Raw genomic sequence first — 14305 nt, 5'->3', positions numbered from 1 at the left:
AAGAGGTGAAGAAGGGGTGGATGAAAGATTGAGCAGGAAAAGGAATGGAAATAAAGAAAAAAGATGAATGAATCAGTTTGAGGTTGTTTAAATGAGTATGGTGAGTAAGAGGTGAATATAGACGTTTGAGGCAGATATGAATAAGTGAAGGGTAAAGAAAAGTCAGATGTGAAGACACAGAGAGAATAAAGGTAGACACATAGACGTGAAGATTTTGGGGCATCGAGAGGACATGACATGGGAGAGTGAGTGAGTGATGTTAAGGTAGAAGGATACAGGTGGGAGACATAAAGACACAGAGTGAGGTTTTTTCCGGAGGGCTCGGTTTAGAATCTGCTATTTTTACCTGACAGGCTAATCAGTAAACTAGTGGTGTTTCTGTCCATTTAATTTTTTAAGTCTTTCATCAAAGCCTGGACCCCCAAAGCTTCAAAAACACTGCACCCTGGCCTACTAGCCCACAACCCATTCTGCAGCTGCCTGTGCCCCCTCCACTCCACCCCACACTGCCCTGGTAAAGCCAGCCTATAATAGCTGCTCTAATTAGAGCCCCATCCGCCGGGGGAAGAACGGTGTTGCTATGGAGAGCAGCGGAGGTGATGGCGGTGGTTTGGAGTTGGGAAGGAGGGGAGGGTTGTAATGGTGGTGGGGGGGTAACAGCTGAGACATCTGGGGGATTTAATCTGGGCCTCGTTAAAATTCATCTAATTAAATCAGAGACATGACGAGCACACATTTATACAAGCACATACCTACACCTACACACAGCTAATGCACATTTACCCACGCATGTGCATGTCCATGCAAGTACACTTGTGTACACGCATAGAAAAACACCACAAAGAAACCCGAGCATCACAGACTTCACACATCTGCTAATGTCAAGACGAAACACACAAGACTCAAACAACAAACGAGTTATCATACAAGATGTCATGCAGAAAATATAGCACACACACACTTTTCAATTCACACAGCTATATGCATAAGAATAGCACACACATATTTGATCCGAAAGCACTCAACATGTGGTTAAGAGAGTGCACTAGCGGCTCCGCCCCTTAATCAGGGGTTATTAGAGGCAATGCAGAGCTTACAGCTTTCTTCTTCCTCTCCCTGTTTCACTCTCCCCCTCCTGCTCCCAACAAGTCTTACTCACTCTCCAACCGTCCTCCAGTAACCCTTTATTTCATTCATAATTTCTTCCCACTGCGTCTTCGACATCATGGCCCTCTAAAACACATCTAGAGTCACCTAAATGACGATCTAAATATATGTTCACTCAATATATTAAACTCATTGGACAATCCCCCAAAAAGCATACACATGCGAGCTGCTGTTTTTAAACAACATCTGTGTGACTGTTCAACCTACCCTTATGTTAAAGAACTATAAAAAACAAATCACTTTTTAAACGATCGACCTACAACTGACCTTTGACGGTGATATAGACAGTTTGTGTGATGAACAGCTGTGGTTGGATGAGCACGCTGCAGACGTAGGCCCCCTCGTCCATCCCCTTCTGAACGTCGCTGAGCTTCAGAGTCCCATTCTCATAAACCACCTGAACAGAAACCATCCGTGTTATGATGCATGAGTTGTCTTCTTACTCACATATTTTTTAAAGCTGTGAATTGAAATGAGATGAAGTCCGAAACATATCCGACACTGATGCAAACCTCCCCATCCCTCACCCCCAGGTTCTGATATATTTTTGAGCAGAAATGCAGAGAGCAAAATCCACCTGGCGATGATTGTCAGGCAGCAGAAGCCCCTCCTTGTACCAGTTGATTGAGTAATAAGGGTACCCAATCACACGGCAGTTTATGAAAGAATTTCTTCCTGCCACTGCAGTGATGTTCTTCATAGGCCGAATCCTTGGTGGACCTGATGGGCAGAGAGATACATATGGGCAGAGGGAGAGGGATGCAGAGAGAGAGAGAAGGGTTGACAAGAGGAAGAAAATAGAGGAAAAATAATAAAATCGTTAGATGATGGTGTCAGAAACAGGTGTTGGAATTTTAGGAATAAAGGGGAGGGGTGATAAGGAAGGGAGTTAGGGAGTAGTTAAGAGACAGAAGAGAAAAAAAGAATGTGAGTGTACAAAGAGAAAGAGAGATATCAGTGCGCCTTGCAGTTAATGCAAAGGCTTGCAAACTGCTACGAGTTGTATCACTGTCAATGTATCCTGAACCTGCCACATTTGTAGAGTGCATGACCAGCCTAATCATGGAAATGTGCAATGCACTTTTTATTGACTGTGGGGCATGGGTAAAGTGTTGTGCATTTTCAATGGTTACTTAATGTAAAGAACACATTGTTTTCCAACGGTTTCAAACTAATGAACATGTTCTCTGCCAACATTTGTGCTGCAAAATCTATTAGGTCCAAACTACATGGCCTATAGTGTTTTGAGGGATGATGAGAAATAGCAATATTGGGCAAAACGAGTCATTGGCACAGTAGAGTCACAGGATCAAAACTCCTAGAAAAGATCTCATAAAAAATATAAATATAATAACAAAAATTAATCTTGACTGCCTCAATATGTTTGTCATGTACCGTTGCCAAAAGACAGAGACTGAAGGCTGTCGGCCACCAGTCAGACAGACAGTCAAACAGACAGTCAGACGGACATAAACTGTGTTGGGCATTCCTGGAAGTCACTGGGAGTGATCCCTCAATCATCGGTCACTTCTTCTGTGACCTTCTCACCATTGTTAGTCTCGTATCTTTGTTTTTGTTTCTCCTTCCAGCCCTCCTACCCCCACTTCTCTTCCTCCGTTTCTCTCTCCTTCCTTTCTCAGTGTGTGCTGAGCTTTGAAGTCACAGCTCTGACGAGTGAAAGATGTATTATTCAGTAACACCGTCGCACAGACACACACACACACACACACACACACACACACACACCGACACACAAGCACATATACAGTATAAGCGTGCATGTGTGTTCAACAAAAGTCTACGTGGCTCAGTATCTTTGCTGCTGGCCTCTTACTGAATGGGATGAGTTGAGTGTATCACATTTCAGCAAGTGGGAAAGCATGCTAGTGTGTTACTGCTTTTTCATGTGTGGTTAGGAACGTGTGTGTTCATGTATGTGTGTATTGCATGTAGAGCTGAAACTCACTGGCAATGAAGCTCATTCTCACTCCAATGATTATCCTGGCATGTCATCTTAGAGCGGACTCACATGTCACAACTACACATATCACCAAAGAACAGAGAAAACAGAAAAAGAAAGAGAAACAGAGAGAGAAACAGAGAGAGAGAGCGTGATACATCCCTGTCCATCAGTGTCACTCCTCATTCTTGTTGTCTCCGATGACAGTGACATCACCAGTCCTGTCACCAGAGTTCACCATCACTCCCTCAGCAGACACTGGCACTCCTCCACTATTCTAACCTCTTCTCTTATTTCAGCTGTTCTCTCTCTTCTCTCTATCTGTTGCCATCCGTTTCTTTCTCTTCTAAAGTGTCTTCATGCATTTGTCTCACATTTGCTTAATCTAATATCCTTTCCATTTCCCACTATTTCTTTCTCTATGTTTTGTCAAAAGAAATCTCTATTTTAACCATTTTTGAATGCCAGTAAATGCGTGTGTGCATACAGGTAGCTGTAGTAGGTGGATCAGTGGGTGCATTTTCAATGTGTTCGTATGTATGTGCTTGTTCACACAGGCACATGTGCAGAGCTACAGTAAACAAAAGAAGATATTAACAAACTGCATGACAGAAAGAGAATGAGACAAACAACATAAACACTATATGTGCTGCTAAAGCAACAAATACAGTAACACACAAGTATAAAGAGTGACGGACAGAACAAAAAAGTAAAGAAATAAAAGTAAATACAATACAGCAAAACACACATATAGAGATAGAGGTAGAGATATAGAAGGGTACAAGGTAGGGGTCAGGCTATGGTAAGCATCTGTATGACTGATATTGAAAAGTAGACAGGCACCTCTTACGTTTATGCGCGCTTGGTACTCGGCACTACCGGCCGAGTTTCGTGCGGCGCACCGATACACTCCTCCATCTCGAATCTGCGGGCTGCTGACGTTGACGTGGCTCACAGTGCTGCCGTCTGAGAGCGTGTACTGGCTGGCTCTGACACGCGACAGGTCCCGGGCCACAGGCTCATCGTCCAGGGTCCAGGTGATGGTGGGAGGAGGCGCTCCTTTGGCAGCACACATCAGGGAAAAGGGTTCACCAGGGACCACCACCCTCTCGCTGAAGGAGGCGACAATACGGGGTGTACCATCTGAGAAACAATACATAAGGTGGTGTGAATTTAGAAACAAATGATAACAGTGTGTTACAGCACTGAAAAGCACTATAAACTATAAATATATACCATATTTTTTTGTAAGCTACTGAATGAAAAAGTAACACTTCAGTCAGTTACTAAATGGAGCTGCATAAAGTCAAACATAATATAGCCTGTGCTAGAATTACCATATCTATATGAAGATACATCTGATATGGGTGTATACGTATGTGCATGTACGTATTAGATGTGAGTGATAAAACCCAGTCATTTTAATACTGACACCAGCACATTAACCCTGGGCCTTGTTTGTGACATACACATTCATGATTATACACCGCCATGGTAATCGCTTTCCGTCCTCACCTTCTAGCAGTATGATGGAGAAGTCCTGGGCGGTCTGGCCCTTGCGCGTGGCAAAGCACTGGTAAGCTCCAGAGTGTCTCTTTTGTGCAGCAGAAATGAACAATGTCTCATTGTGAGCCCCCTGGATGGAAAAGTGCTGATCTGGCAGGACAGATTCAGTGTTACGGTACCAGGACACTGTAAAGTGCGGAGAACCCTGGACGGCACAGGATAGGATGACTGTACTGCTGATCCCCGTCTTCAGGTTCTTAGGAGACAAGGTGACCCGCAGCGGATCTGGAGATAAGGAAAGGAAAAAAGAAGAAGAAATGTCAGCCATACCTTCTCATTCATAAGTTACAACCTAAACATTGAGGACGGTCTCGCTTCCATAGCTGAACAAAAGCAATTTGTATTGAGTAAGGGCCAGGAAACACAAATCACATATTGTTTTGGTGTGTATTAGTTGTCTGCGTGTCAAGATTTCTTCCATTGCTAATGTGTGTGTGAGTGTGTGTGCTAGGCAGCGAGGAAAACCGAGACAGAGAGACAGAAAGGGGAGAAAATGTCAGTGAGCAATAAAGCAGCTGGTGTTAAGTGCTGGAGGCTGCTGAATGTGTGTGAGAGTGACAGTGCATGTGTAAGACTTTCTTCACAGGCAATGACTGCATGTACTGCAAGTGTGTGTTCAAGTGTGTGTGTGTGTGTGTGTGTGTGTGTGTGTGTGTGTGTGTGTGTGTGTGTGTGTGTGTGTGTGTGTGTGTGTGTGTGTGTGTGTGTGTGTGTGTGTGTGTGTGTACCACCTTCTATGCCCTGTCATAGGAGGTTTGTGGGTTGCGCCGTGATGTGCCCCATGGCCAGTCTGCCCAGTGTCCACTAACTTCACCCTGTACCCAACCCCACTCCTCTCTCCACCTCCTCCCCCTTCTTCTCTCCACAAGTGTGCCATCTTCTCTCCCAGCATCCCCTCCTCACATCTCATTCATTCATACACACAGCATTATGAAATTCTCTCTGTTTTTCCCCTCCCTCCCTCACGTCCTTGGTAAACAGAGTGACAGGCCTGCACGACCACTGTTCTTCTCTGTCACCGTAGCAACGCCTAGCTGGGGTTTGAGAGCACAGCGGGGGAACGAGCCGTCCTTGGACATCATGCTCACGCTTGGCCCAGATGAGGGTGGGTTGTGAAGTGGGGGGCTGTAGCAGGCACAGGGCCAGGGCAAAGCCAACAGAGCTTATATGATGTCTCCATTGCACCTGTCCATGACCTGACATCATCATTCATTACTTCTGTCCATCTCACTTATGCTCCAACTGTACTTGTCAGTGGTGAACAATGGAGGTCAGGATAGGCAGTGTTCAGTGATGCATTGTTGTGTGCTGAATTTTGAGATTTTATTTTTCCACTGTAATCTAGTGCTTTACTCACCTATGACATTAAGGTGACCTGTCACCTCTTTGGACCCAAAGCTGTTTGTGACCTCACAGATGTAGTTGCCACTGTCCTCGAGCCTCAAGTCGGAAATGGTGAGGCCTGTGATGCGCCGCGTCCAGCGGGAGTCAGCAGGTAAAGGCCGACCATCCTTTAGCCATCGGATGGTGGGGTTTGGGTATCCAGATGCGATGCAGGGCAGCTCAACGCTGTGCCCCATCTGCACCTCACCGGACTGGAAACTATCCAGCACTGACGGGGTGGACTCCGTAGGGTCTGTGGGTGTAGCACGTCACAGAAAGAAAGATATATCCAGTTGGAATCATCAGTACTTAAATCTTTTTTGGGTTCTAAGAGTAAGATTATTCTTTCCTGACAGTTAAATGAGAATACTGGTACCACAGTCATGTCTGTACTGTAAAAATGAAGCTACAACTATTAGATGGTTAGCTTAGCACAAAGACTGTACACAGGGGACACAGCTAGCCTGGCTATGAGTTATGATGTTTTTACGCTTCTATGCCAATTTAGGAGCTTCAAACTGCATTTCATTGAACAAACCTGTGTTGTACAATGAAAATATATTTCCTTGAATTTGAGCCTTAAGTGCTGGTAGATGGATTATCTTCCCAGGCTAGCTGTTCGCCCCTGTTATGCATCTCCTGGCTCCAGCTTGATACTTACTGTACAGAGTAGTGTGATCTTCTCATCTCATCTTGGCTAAAAAAGGTTATTTTACAACTGCTAAACTATTCCCCTCAAACGTAACGCTCTGTATTGCAATTCTAATAAGTAATACAATTGATTGTCGGATCAATTTTGATGGCATTTTACTACTATAAGTGAAAAGAGAAACTTTGCCTACCCATAACAGAGAGCCTGGCTCCATTGCTCTGGCGAGTCTCTCCACTGTACTTGTGCTTTGTGATACAGCGGTAGGTGGACAGAGCATCTTCCTTCTGCACTTCTGAGATATACAGAGCGCCAAATGAGGTCAGGAAGAAACGGTTACCTGTGTAGGACAGCAGAGGGGGAACAGGTAGGAGAGAAGGGAAGTATAGGTTAGTCAACATATATTATGAGTCACAATTATGAATAAGATATGTCATTAGCATGGTTTACAGAAAGAGGGTGTGGTGTGCTGTACAATTTGTAAAGCCCTACATTTTTTATTTGTATTATTGCCGATATAAATATTGTCGACTTGACTTGTGTCTCGTGTATGTACATTGGGTAGAGGCATTGTCCAGTTTAGACATTTGAGCTTTGAGCTATAATCTCTCTCTGTTAAAAGGTAATATACCCTAACATTGTGATTTGGAAAATTGTGCCTTTAGTTTCTCGCCTTCTCTATGGCTCAATAATATATATATCTCTGCACAATTTTACTGAAATATAACTTAAATGTCAAGTTGTATTCACTGTTCTTATGTTGGAAAGACATATATAATTATCTTCTGTATTCACTGTATTTTTTCTCATTTCTATACATTTGCTGGGTGAAAAAGTGTACAGAGTAAAAGACAACACTATTGGGTGAGGAAAAGGTCACTTCAGATATGTGATGCTATTGAAGTAGATGAGAGCTGCCAACCTCTCCATCATGAGACCCTCTTGACAAACCTTGAGCACATCTTTCAGAGAAATCACTGATCTCCAAAGAATATGAAACAGGACTAGAATATACATGTCTTCAAAAGGCCAAACCACAGTACTTGAACACAGGGGAGCTTTTAACAAACTCTGTCACATCCATCTAGCGAGAGTTACACAATAGAGAAAGAGCGATAAGGAAGACGAGAACGAGAGAAGAGAGGGGGGAGTTATTGTAGGTGTTAATAATTGATGCGTCTCTGTGTGTTATGGTAACAGCAGATTAGTGTCATTTTCATTTCACATCAGTGACTGCTTGGTCTCCCTCTGATTTATCTACATGTCAATAGAGAAAGCATGTGCATGTGTGTCTGTGTGCGAGAAGGAGAAGAGAGAGAGAGAGAGAGAGAGATGGAAGGAGAAGAGAGGAGAGAGATGGAAGGAGAAGAGATGAGGAGAGTGTATTTCGGTGTTTGATTCTTTCCGCTTCTCTGAATCTTTTTGTATTCTGTTCCCCCAAAGGGTTATTTTAGACAGTGTGCACTTCAGAGTTTGTAGTGTATTTCAGATTGTTCGGTTATGCGGATGCTTTTGCAGTTTGTTTATATGTGTTAGTGTATTTCGGCGAACTATCTTGCTGTTGTTTGCTGTACATGAAGTTTTTATGTCTCAATGCAATGTTGACAAGGGAGGACTTGAGTTAAACACAGGTATATTGAAAAGTTGAATACGGGACATATATGTAGTTCACACAACGCAAAAAAATGCATGCGTACACACTCATACACAAACACGCACACACACCTCCAAGCAATAGGTCAGCACCTAGTCACTGCAAATGTATTCTGAAACACTTATGGTTCTAGCTGTTAGATGTATTTTATCGTTGATGAAAAGCGACTGCAGTAGTGTGAAAACTTCACAACATAAGTAGCAGTTTTGGATGGTTTTTATTTTGTTCTTAAATTATCTTCACCAGGTCAATACTGGTAGTTAATAATGACATTTTGTTCGTCCTATGTTTTGATTGTGAAATATATATGTATCAATGAACATGTGTAGGTATAAATGTGCAATTATCATTTAGGTAATCATCATTTTATTGTGTGTGTGTGTGTGTGTGTGTGTGTGTGTGTGTGTGTGTGTATGTGTATGTGTGTGTGTGTGTGTGTGTGTGTGTGTGTGTGTGTGTGTGTGTGTGTGTGGTGTGTGCGCGCCCGCCCGCACGCCCTGCCAAAATGTTGAGCAACAATCGATGCATTTTATAGCTGCAGAACTCCGTCCAAAAGAGATGTATTACAACAAAGAGTAGAGGACTGTCCTGGCACACACACACACACACACACACACACACACACACACACACACACACACACACACACACACACACACACACACACACACACACACACACACACAAACAAGACTGATATGTTAAGAATGTGAAGAAGTTTTGACTGACTAATCTAAATGGGCAATGTTTCCAGATCACAGTGGATATTTTGTTATTGTTGCTCATTCTGTCAAATATTTTCATATTATTATATAAGTCAATTTAAAGTCAAGAAATTCTGAATTACGGACATCAACGTTTTCTGAAAATTCCAAAGAGATTCCAACCAGTGTCCAAAAGCCAGAGGTATTCAATTTAAAATGATACAAACAAGGAAAAGGAGAATTTTGGTTGATATCATTTGAACAATTTTCAATAATAGTAATAGGTTATTATTGGTTATGGTTTCATTTTTTTAAAACAACTAATCAATGAATTGACTTATAATTACAACACATACAGTGCTGCTAACCAGCTTCTAGAGATTGAGCGTCCACTAATATCAAATCAACATATTATTGCGTCTGATATTTTCATTTAGTAAGTCTACATTTTACACACACAACCAACCCGACACATACTTGTAGAAGCCTCTGCATCTGCATGCATTATGTGAAAGTTCACACACACACACACACACACACACACACACACACACACACACACACACACACACACACACACACACACACACACACGTGTTTTCATGTGAGTCAGACTGTTGTGCTGAGTGCTAAGCGACGTAAGCTGTAATTTCCAAGCCTGCCCTTTTGTTACAACCTGGGTATTAAGCCTTACAGGATAATATGCACTTGGCGAGTAGAACCCTGTATAAAACACTGCAACACCCTGTCACAACATGCCTGGAGAGAGGAAGACAGACCAGAAGGGGGTGGAGAGGGAAGAAAGTGGGGGGTAGAGTAAGAAACTCAGAGATGCTTAAGAATGGAGAGAAAAGAGAGTGCAGGGGACATTAATGAGACAGTGTGTCAACGCTTGTGGCGAATTAATCTTACCTACAACTCTTCCCTAGTTTTGTTCCTGAGGTGATTTTCTGAATTATGAATTAATTGTTTGATCAATAACATGTGAGAAAATATTTTCCATCACATATTCCAAGAGTCTAACGTGACATGTCACAATGGGAAGGGTAGTACTGTAATGTAAAACAAATACAGATTAAAGGGCAGTGATGCGTCTAGATAAATCTTTATTCTCTTTACTCAAAATGTCCAATCAAGAAGAAGAAGACAAGAAGACATACTTTTATTAATCCCTTACAGGGAAATTGCTTAGTCTCTGCATTTGACCCATCCTATTGTTAGGAGCAGTGGGCTGCCATTATGTACGGCGCCCGGGGAGCAGTGTAGGGAACGGTGCCTTGCTCAGGGACACCACGGTAACAACTTGGTCTTTCGGGGACTTGAACTGGTGACCTTCCAGTTCCCAGGCCAAGCCCCTACGGACTTTGCCACCACCGCCCTGAGTTTCCATTTATCTATTAACAAACAAGTACTTGCTGTGTGTTAATAGCTTGGAAAATTCTTGAACTGCGACGTATTATGGATATTTGAGTAGACCTAATTTTTTTGTTATGTCCACCTACACAATTTATTGACACAAAAGGATAAAAGATTAATTAATTTTAAGAGACCTTGTTGATTATTACTTTGATCGATTAATAATGGCATAACTATACTGTATCTAAGTATTCTATTCACCATCTTCCTTTGAGTGTCCTAAGATTAGCCAACTCCCCCCTTCACCTCGTCTCTCCTCCTTTCACTGCTGCTCTCTCATCCTGATATCTAATTTCTAGTCACTGCCTGCTCTACTGCTGTCTGTCGAGATGTGACACACCTAAAACAGCGGAGAGGGTGCAGGCTGCACTGGAGGGAGGCAGGGGGGAGAGGAAGAGGCTGACCCTACAGGGAGGAGGACGGCAGATGGAGATTGATGGAGGGAGAGATAGGGAGATAAAGAGAAACATGCCGTTGGGAGTGACAGAGGAGGGAGTGAGAGTGAGAGGGATGAGGGGCCTGCAGGCCTGAGAGCCACACATGGGTAAAAACAATTCCTCTACGTTGTTCTATGTCTCTCTATCTTCCTCTCTCTTTCTCCCGTTGCAAGCCTCTCCTTGTGGGAGAAAAGATCAATTCTCGTCTAGTCTGCCTACGCCTCCAGGAGTTTGTTGTGGTTGTTGTTTGCGTGTCTGTATGTATGTATGTGCTTCTGTGTCTGCCTTTTCCTTTTGCTGTGTTTTTTTTAGGTCTATCCCACACCCAAGGGAGGTGCAAAATCCCCTCACTTCCTATTTTACTTCCCAACCCTCTCATTCCTTCATTTTGCTCCATTACAAACTGTATGACATGTATTCACCATCGCTGGATTCTCTTCCTCCAGTCTCCCCTCTGCCCTCTACCTCTTTCTATGTCTGCCTTTTTTCCTTCTAGTCCTTGTTCCTCTTCCTTCTCTTTCAGGGGGGGGGTCTGTAAGTAATGGAATCAGTTCAGCTGATGAGCCTGAGGCAGCAACTCAAGTCAAGTGTAGAGTGAAGATGCTGCTGGATCTGTGTGAGTGCGTGTGTGTGTGCGTGTGTGTGTGTGTGTGTGTGTGTGTGTGTGTGTGTGTGTGTGTGTGTGTGTGTGTGTGTGTGTGTGTGTGTGTGTGATGTGTGCTGCATGTGTGCGTGTGTGTGTGTGTGTGTGTGTGTGTGTGTGTGTGTGTGTGTGTGTGTGTGTGTGTGTGTGTGTGTGTGTGTGTGTGTGTGTGTGTGTGTGTGCAGGCATGCCAGAAATCCCACAGAAAGAGAAATACATGCAAATAACGAGACAGAGAGACAGGAATGGGGAGAAAGACGGAAACAATAATATATAAAAAAAGGATAAGTGAGCCCTGGAGCATCACTTGTCTGCCCCAAAGTTCCCCCAGAGACAGGACACCCCTCTTCTTTGAGATAGGTGGGGGAGTCAGAGGAGGGGAAGGGCAGGTTAGATAGACGGGGAAGATGAAGGGATGCAGGATAGGCGCAGCTAAATATATCCCATTATAGTATATGGCTGCCATCTTCTACAAATTATTGTCAACAGGGGAGGGGGATAGGCAACATAAGAGATCATAAAGAGCAAAACTTTGATAGAGAAAAATGAAAATGTTAATATTGAAGCAATCGTGGAGGTTGGGAAGAGAGGATGATCAGATCAGACAATTGTTTAAAAAAGTATCTAAGAAAAAATGTGAGATACTGGCCAGATCTAAAAGAAGGAGACAGAAATAGATGAAATAGAGGGGGAAAGCAAGAAAAACGTAATATCTGAGAAACAGAAACAGAGCAAGAGAGGAAATGGCGCAAGCAAGAGGGTTTGTTCTTGGAGCTGCCATGCAAATGAAGGCGGCGCTGCAGCAATGCTAACTAACAGCAATTCACACTGTTGGACTCATCACTTATTAATGCTCTACGGCTCCCCCCTCCCTCCCTCCCTCCCTCCCTCCCATCTCTTTCGCTCTCCCTCTCTTTACCCATTCCTCTCTCCCCTGCTCTCGCCAGAATCTCTAGTTTTTGTTCGCTCTCTCGCTCGCTGTTGCTAGGGCCCGTGCACTCACGTGACAACAGCTGGGTAGGGGGCGCTGCGGTGGCACACAGCGACATGTGCAAGTGTGCTTTTTATGTGCCGTGCGTGTGTGCGTGCTTCATGTGTGTGCGGCAGAGTACCCTTCATTAGAGGTAAAAACGGAATCAGCCATTTAAATGATGGCGATGGAGATCAGAGGAGAGGAGAGAAACTGCTGAATGGATCTGTAATTGGTTCACAGGCCCGGGCTATAGGCCACAGAGGAGCTCAACACATCTCTCAGTGCATCATGTCACTTTATTTTTCACTCCATGCTTTTTAACAAAAACACAAGCTGAAGACTGTCACCACAATTATTGTCAAGGTTTGCCTTTCAGGTTTTAAGGCTAAATGGACCACGGGCTCTGTGCAATACAGACCTGCAGTAGTAGGCTACAAATGGACTTCTCCAAATGAATGCACACACAGAGAAGCAAGCAATCACACGTACAGTACACTCACAATCTGTCTCTCGATCTACACATCCTTCCTCCCACTGTCTCACAATCCACGTTTGCAGAGTGCAATCGACAAATTGTGAGTATGCGAGTGTGTGTGTGTGTTTTCATGCAGAGCATCCTCACTACAGGATGCCACAGTGGGAGCAGACAGTGGAGTACACCTACACATTCCCTATTTATTCTCCTCATCTTGATTCAACTTTTCATTCCTGCTTTTCTTCTTTTCATGACTTCCACTGTGTCTCCATCCATCCCCTTAACATTACATTGCTAATTTTACTAGCTTCATCACACACACACACACACACACACACACACACACACACACACACACACACACACACACACACACACACACACACACACACACACACACACACACACACACACACACACACACACAGGGCCTATGTGTGAGGCATTTAGGGTGTGAAAGTGTTTGTTTTTTTCTGTATACAGTAAACGAGAGATTGGGTGCATATGCCTGTCTCTAAGCATTTTAAAACTCTCTATAAGCAGCACAACAGCATATTTTGAAATTTGCAAATTGAAACAACCATAAGAAATGTAACAAGCGACTGTGACACTGTGCAATGTGAAATAGAGCAAAGAAAAGGGCGTGATCTCAGGCAAATCAACACCAGATCACGCCCTTTTCTTTGTGAGTATGCGTGTGTAAACATATACACAGAATGAATTATTAAAACGAGAATAAAAACATTAAGAACATGTGAACATTGAGGCTAAAAATGGGGGCAAAAAGGCATCAAGGTACGTAGCAGCAAGCTACAAGTAGTTCAAACAATATTCATGTTACAGTGGCACAAAGTTGAGGGATCACCAAGCATATTTAAAGCATTACCTGGTTGTTATTGTACACTACTACAGTTCAACGAAAGGCATCTACCTTAACTTTATTCACCTAAAATGAATCCAGCACCCAGTCAGCAAACACAGCTGTGTGTATAGTACCAGATTTGTTTACAAGCTAAAACAATATACTGTTAGGGACATCAACTGAAGTAGAGTACATTTAGTATCGATGCTCAAGAAAAGTGGTGGAAATAGAAGAAAACAATCAAAATCTACCACAGATCAGCACCATGGACAGCTGCTGCACCCAAAGAAGGGAAACCCTCTAGTGTAAATTCTCATACAGGTTCTGATGGTGTGTGTGTGTGCGTGTGTGTGTGTGTGTGTGTGTGTGTGTGTGTGTGTGTGTGTGTGTGTGTGTGTGTGTGTGTGTGTGTGTGT

General features: G+C 43.4%; 1 protein-coding gene across 1 annotated transcript in view; it reads right to left on the bottom strand.

Moving 5' to 3' along the window:
• The window catches only part of dscaml1 (Down syndrome cell adhesion molecule like 1), an 88915-nt gene that overhangs the window by 26929 nt on the left and 47681 nt on the right, over window positions 1-14305 (bottom strand). Inside the window, exons 4-9 of the mRNA XM_063907610.1 lie at window positions 6919-7065; window positions 6051-6329; window positions 4643-4918; window positions 3971-4270; window positions 1745-1887; window positions 1435-1564 (exon numbers count right to left, since the gene is read on the bottom strand). Of these exons, the coding sequence (XP_063763680.1) occupies window positions 1435-1564; window positions 1745-1887; window positions 3971-4270; window positions 4643-4918; window positions 6051-6329; window positions 6919-7065 (1275 nt within the window). The remainder of the gene's footprint in view (window positions 1-1434; window positions 1565-1744; window positions 1888-3970; window positions 4271-4642; window positions 4919-6050; window positions 6330-6918; window positions 7066-14305) is intronic.

Source organism: Eleginops maclovinus, chromosome 18 (genome assembly GCF_036324505.1).
Source record: "Eleginops maclovinus isolate JMC-PN-2008 ecotype Puerto Natales chromosome 18, JC_Emac_rtc_rv5, whole genome shotgun sequence".
NCBI classification, from domain to species: Eukaryota; Metazoa; Chordata; class Actinopteri; order Perciformes; family Eleginopidae; genus Eleginops; species Eleginops maclovinus.
The sequence above is the reverse complement of the archived record's forward strand: the minus strand, read 5'-3'. Positions and strand labels throughout refer to the sequence as shown.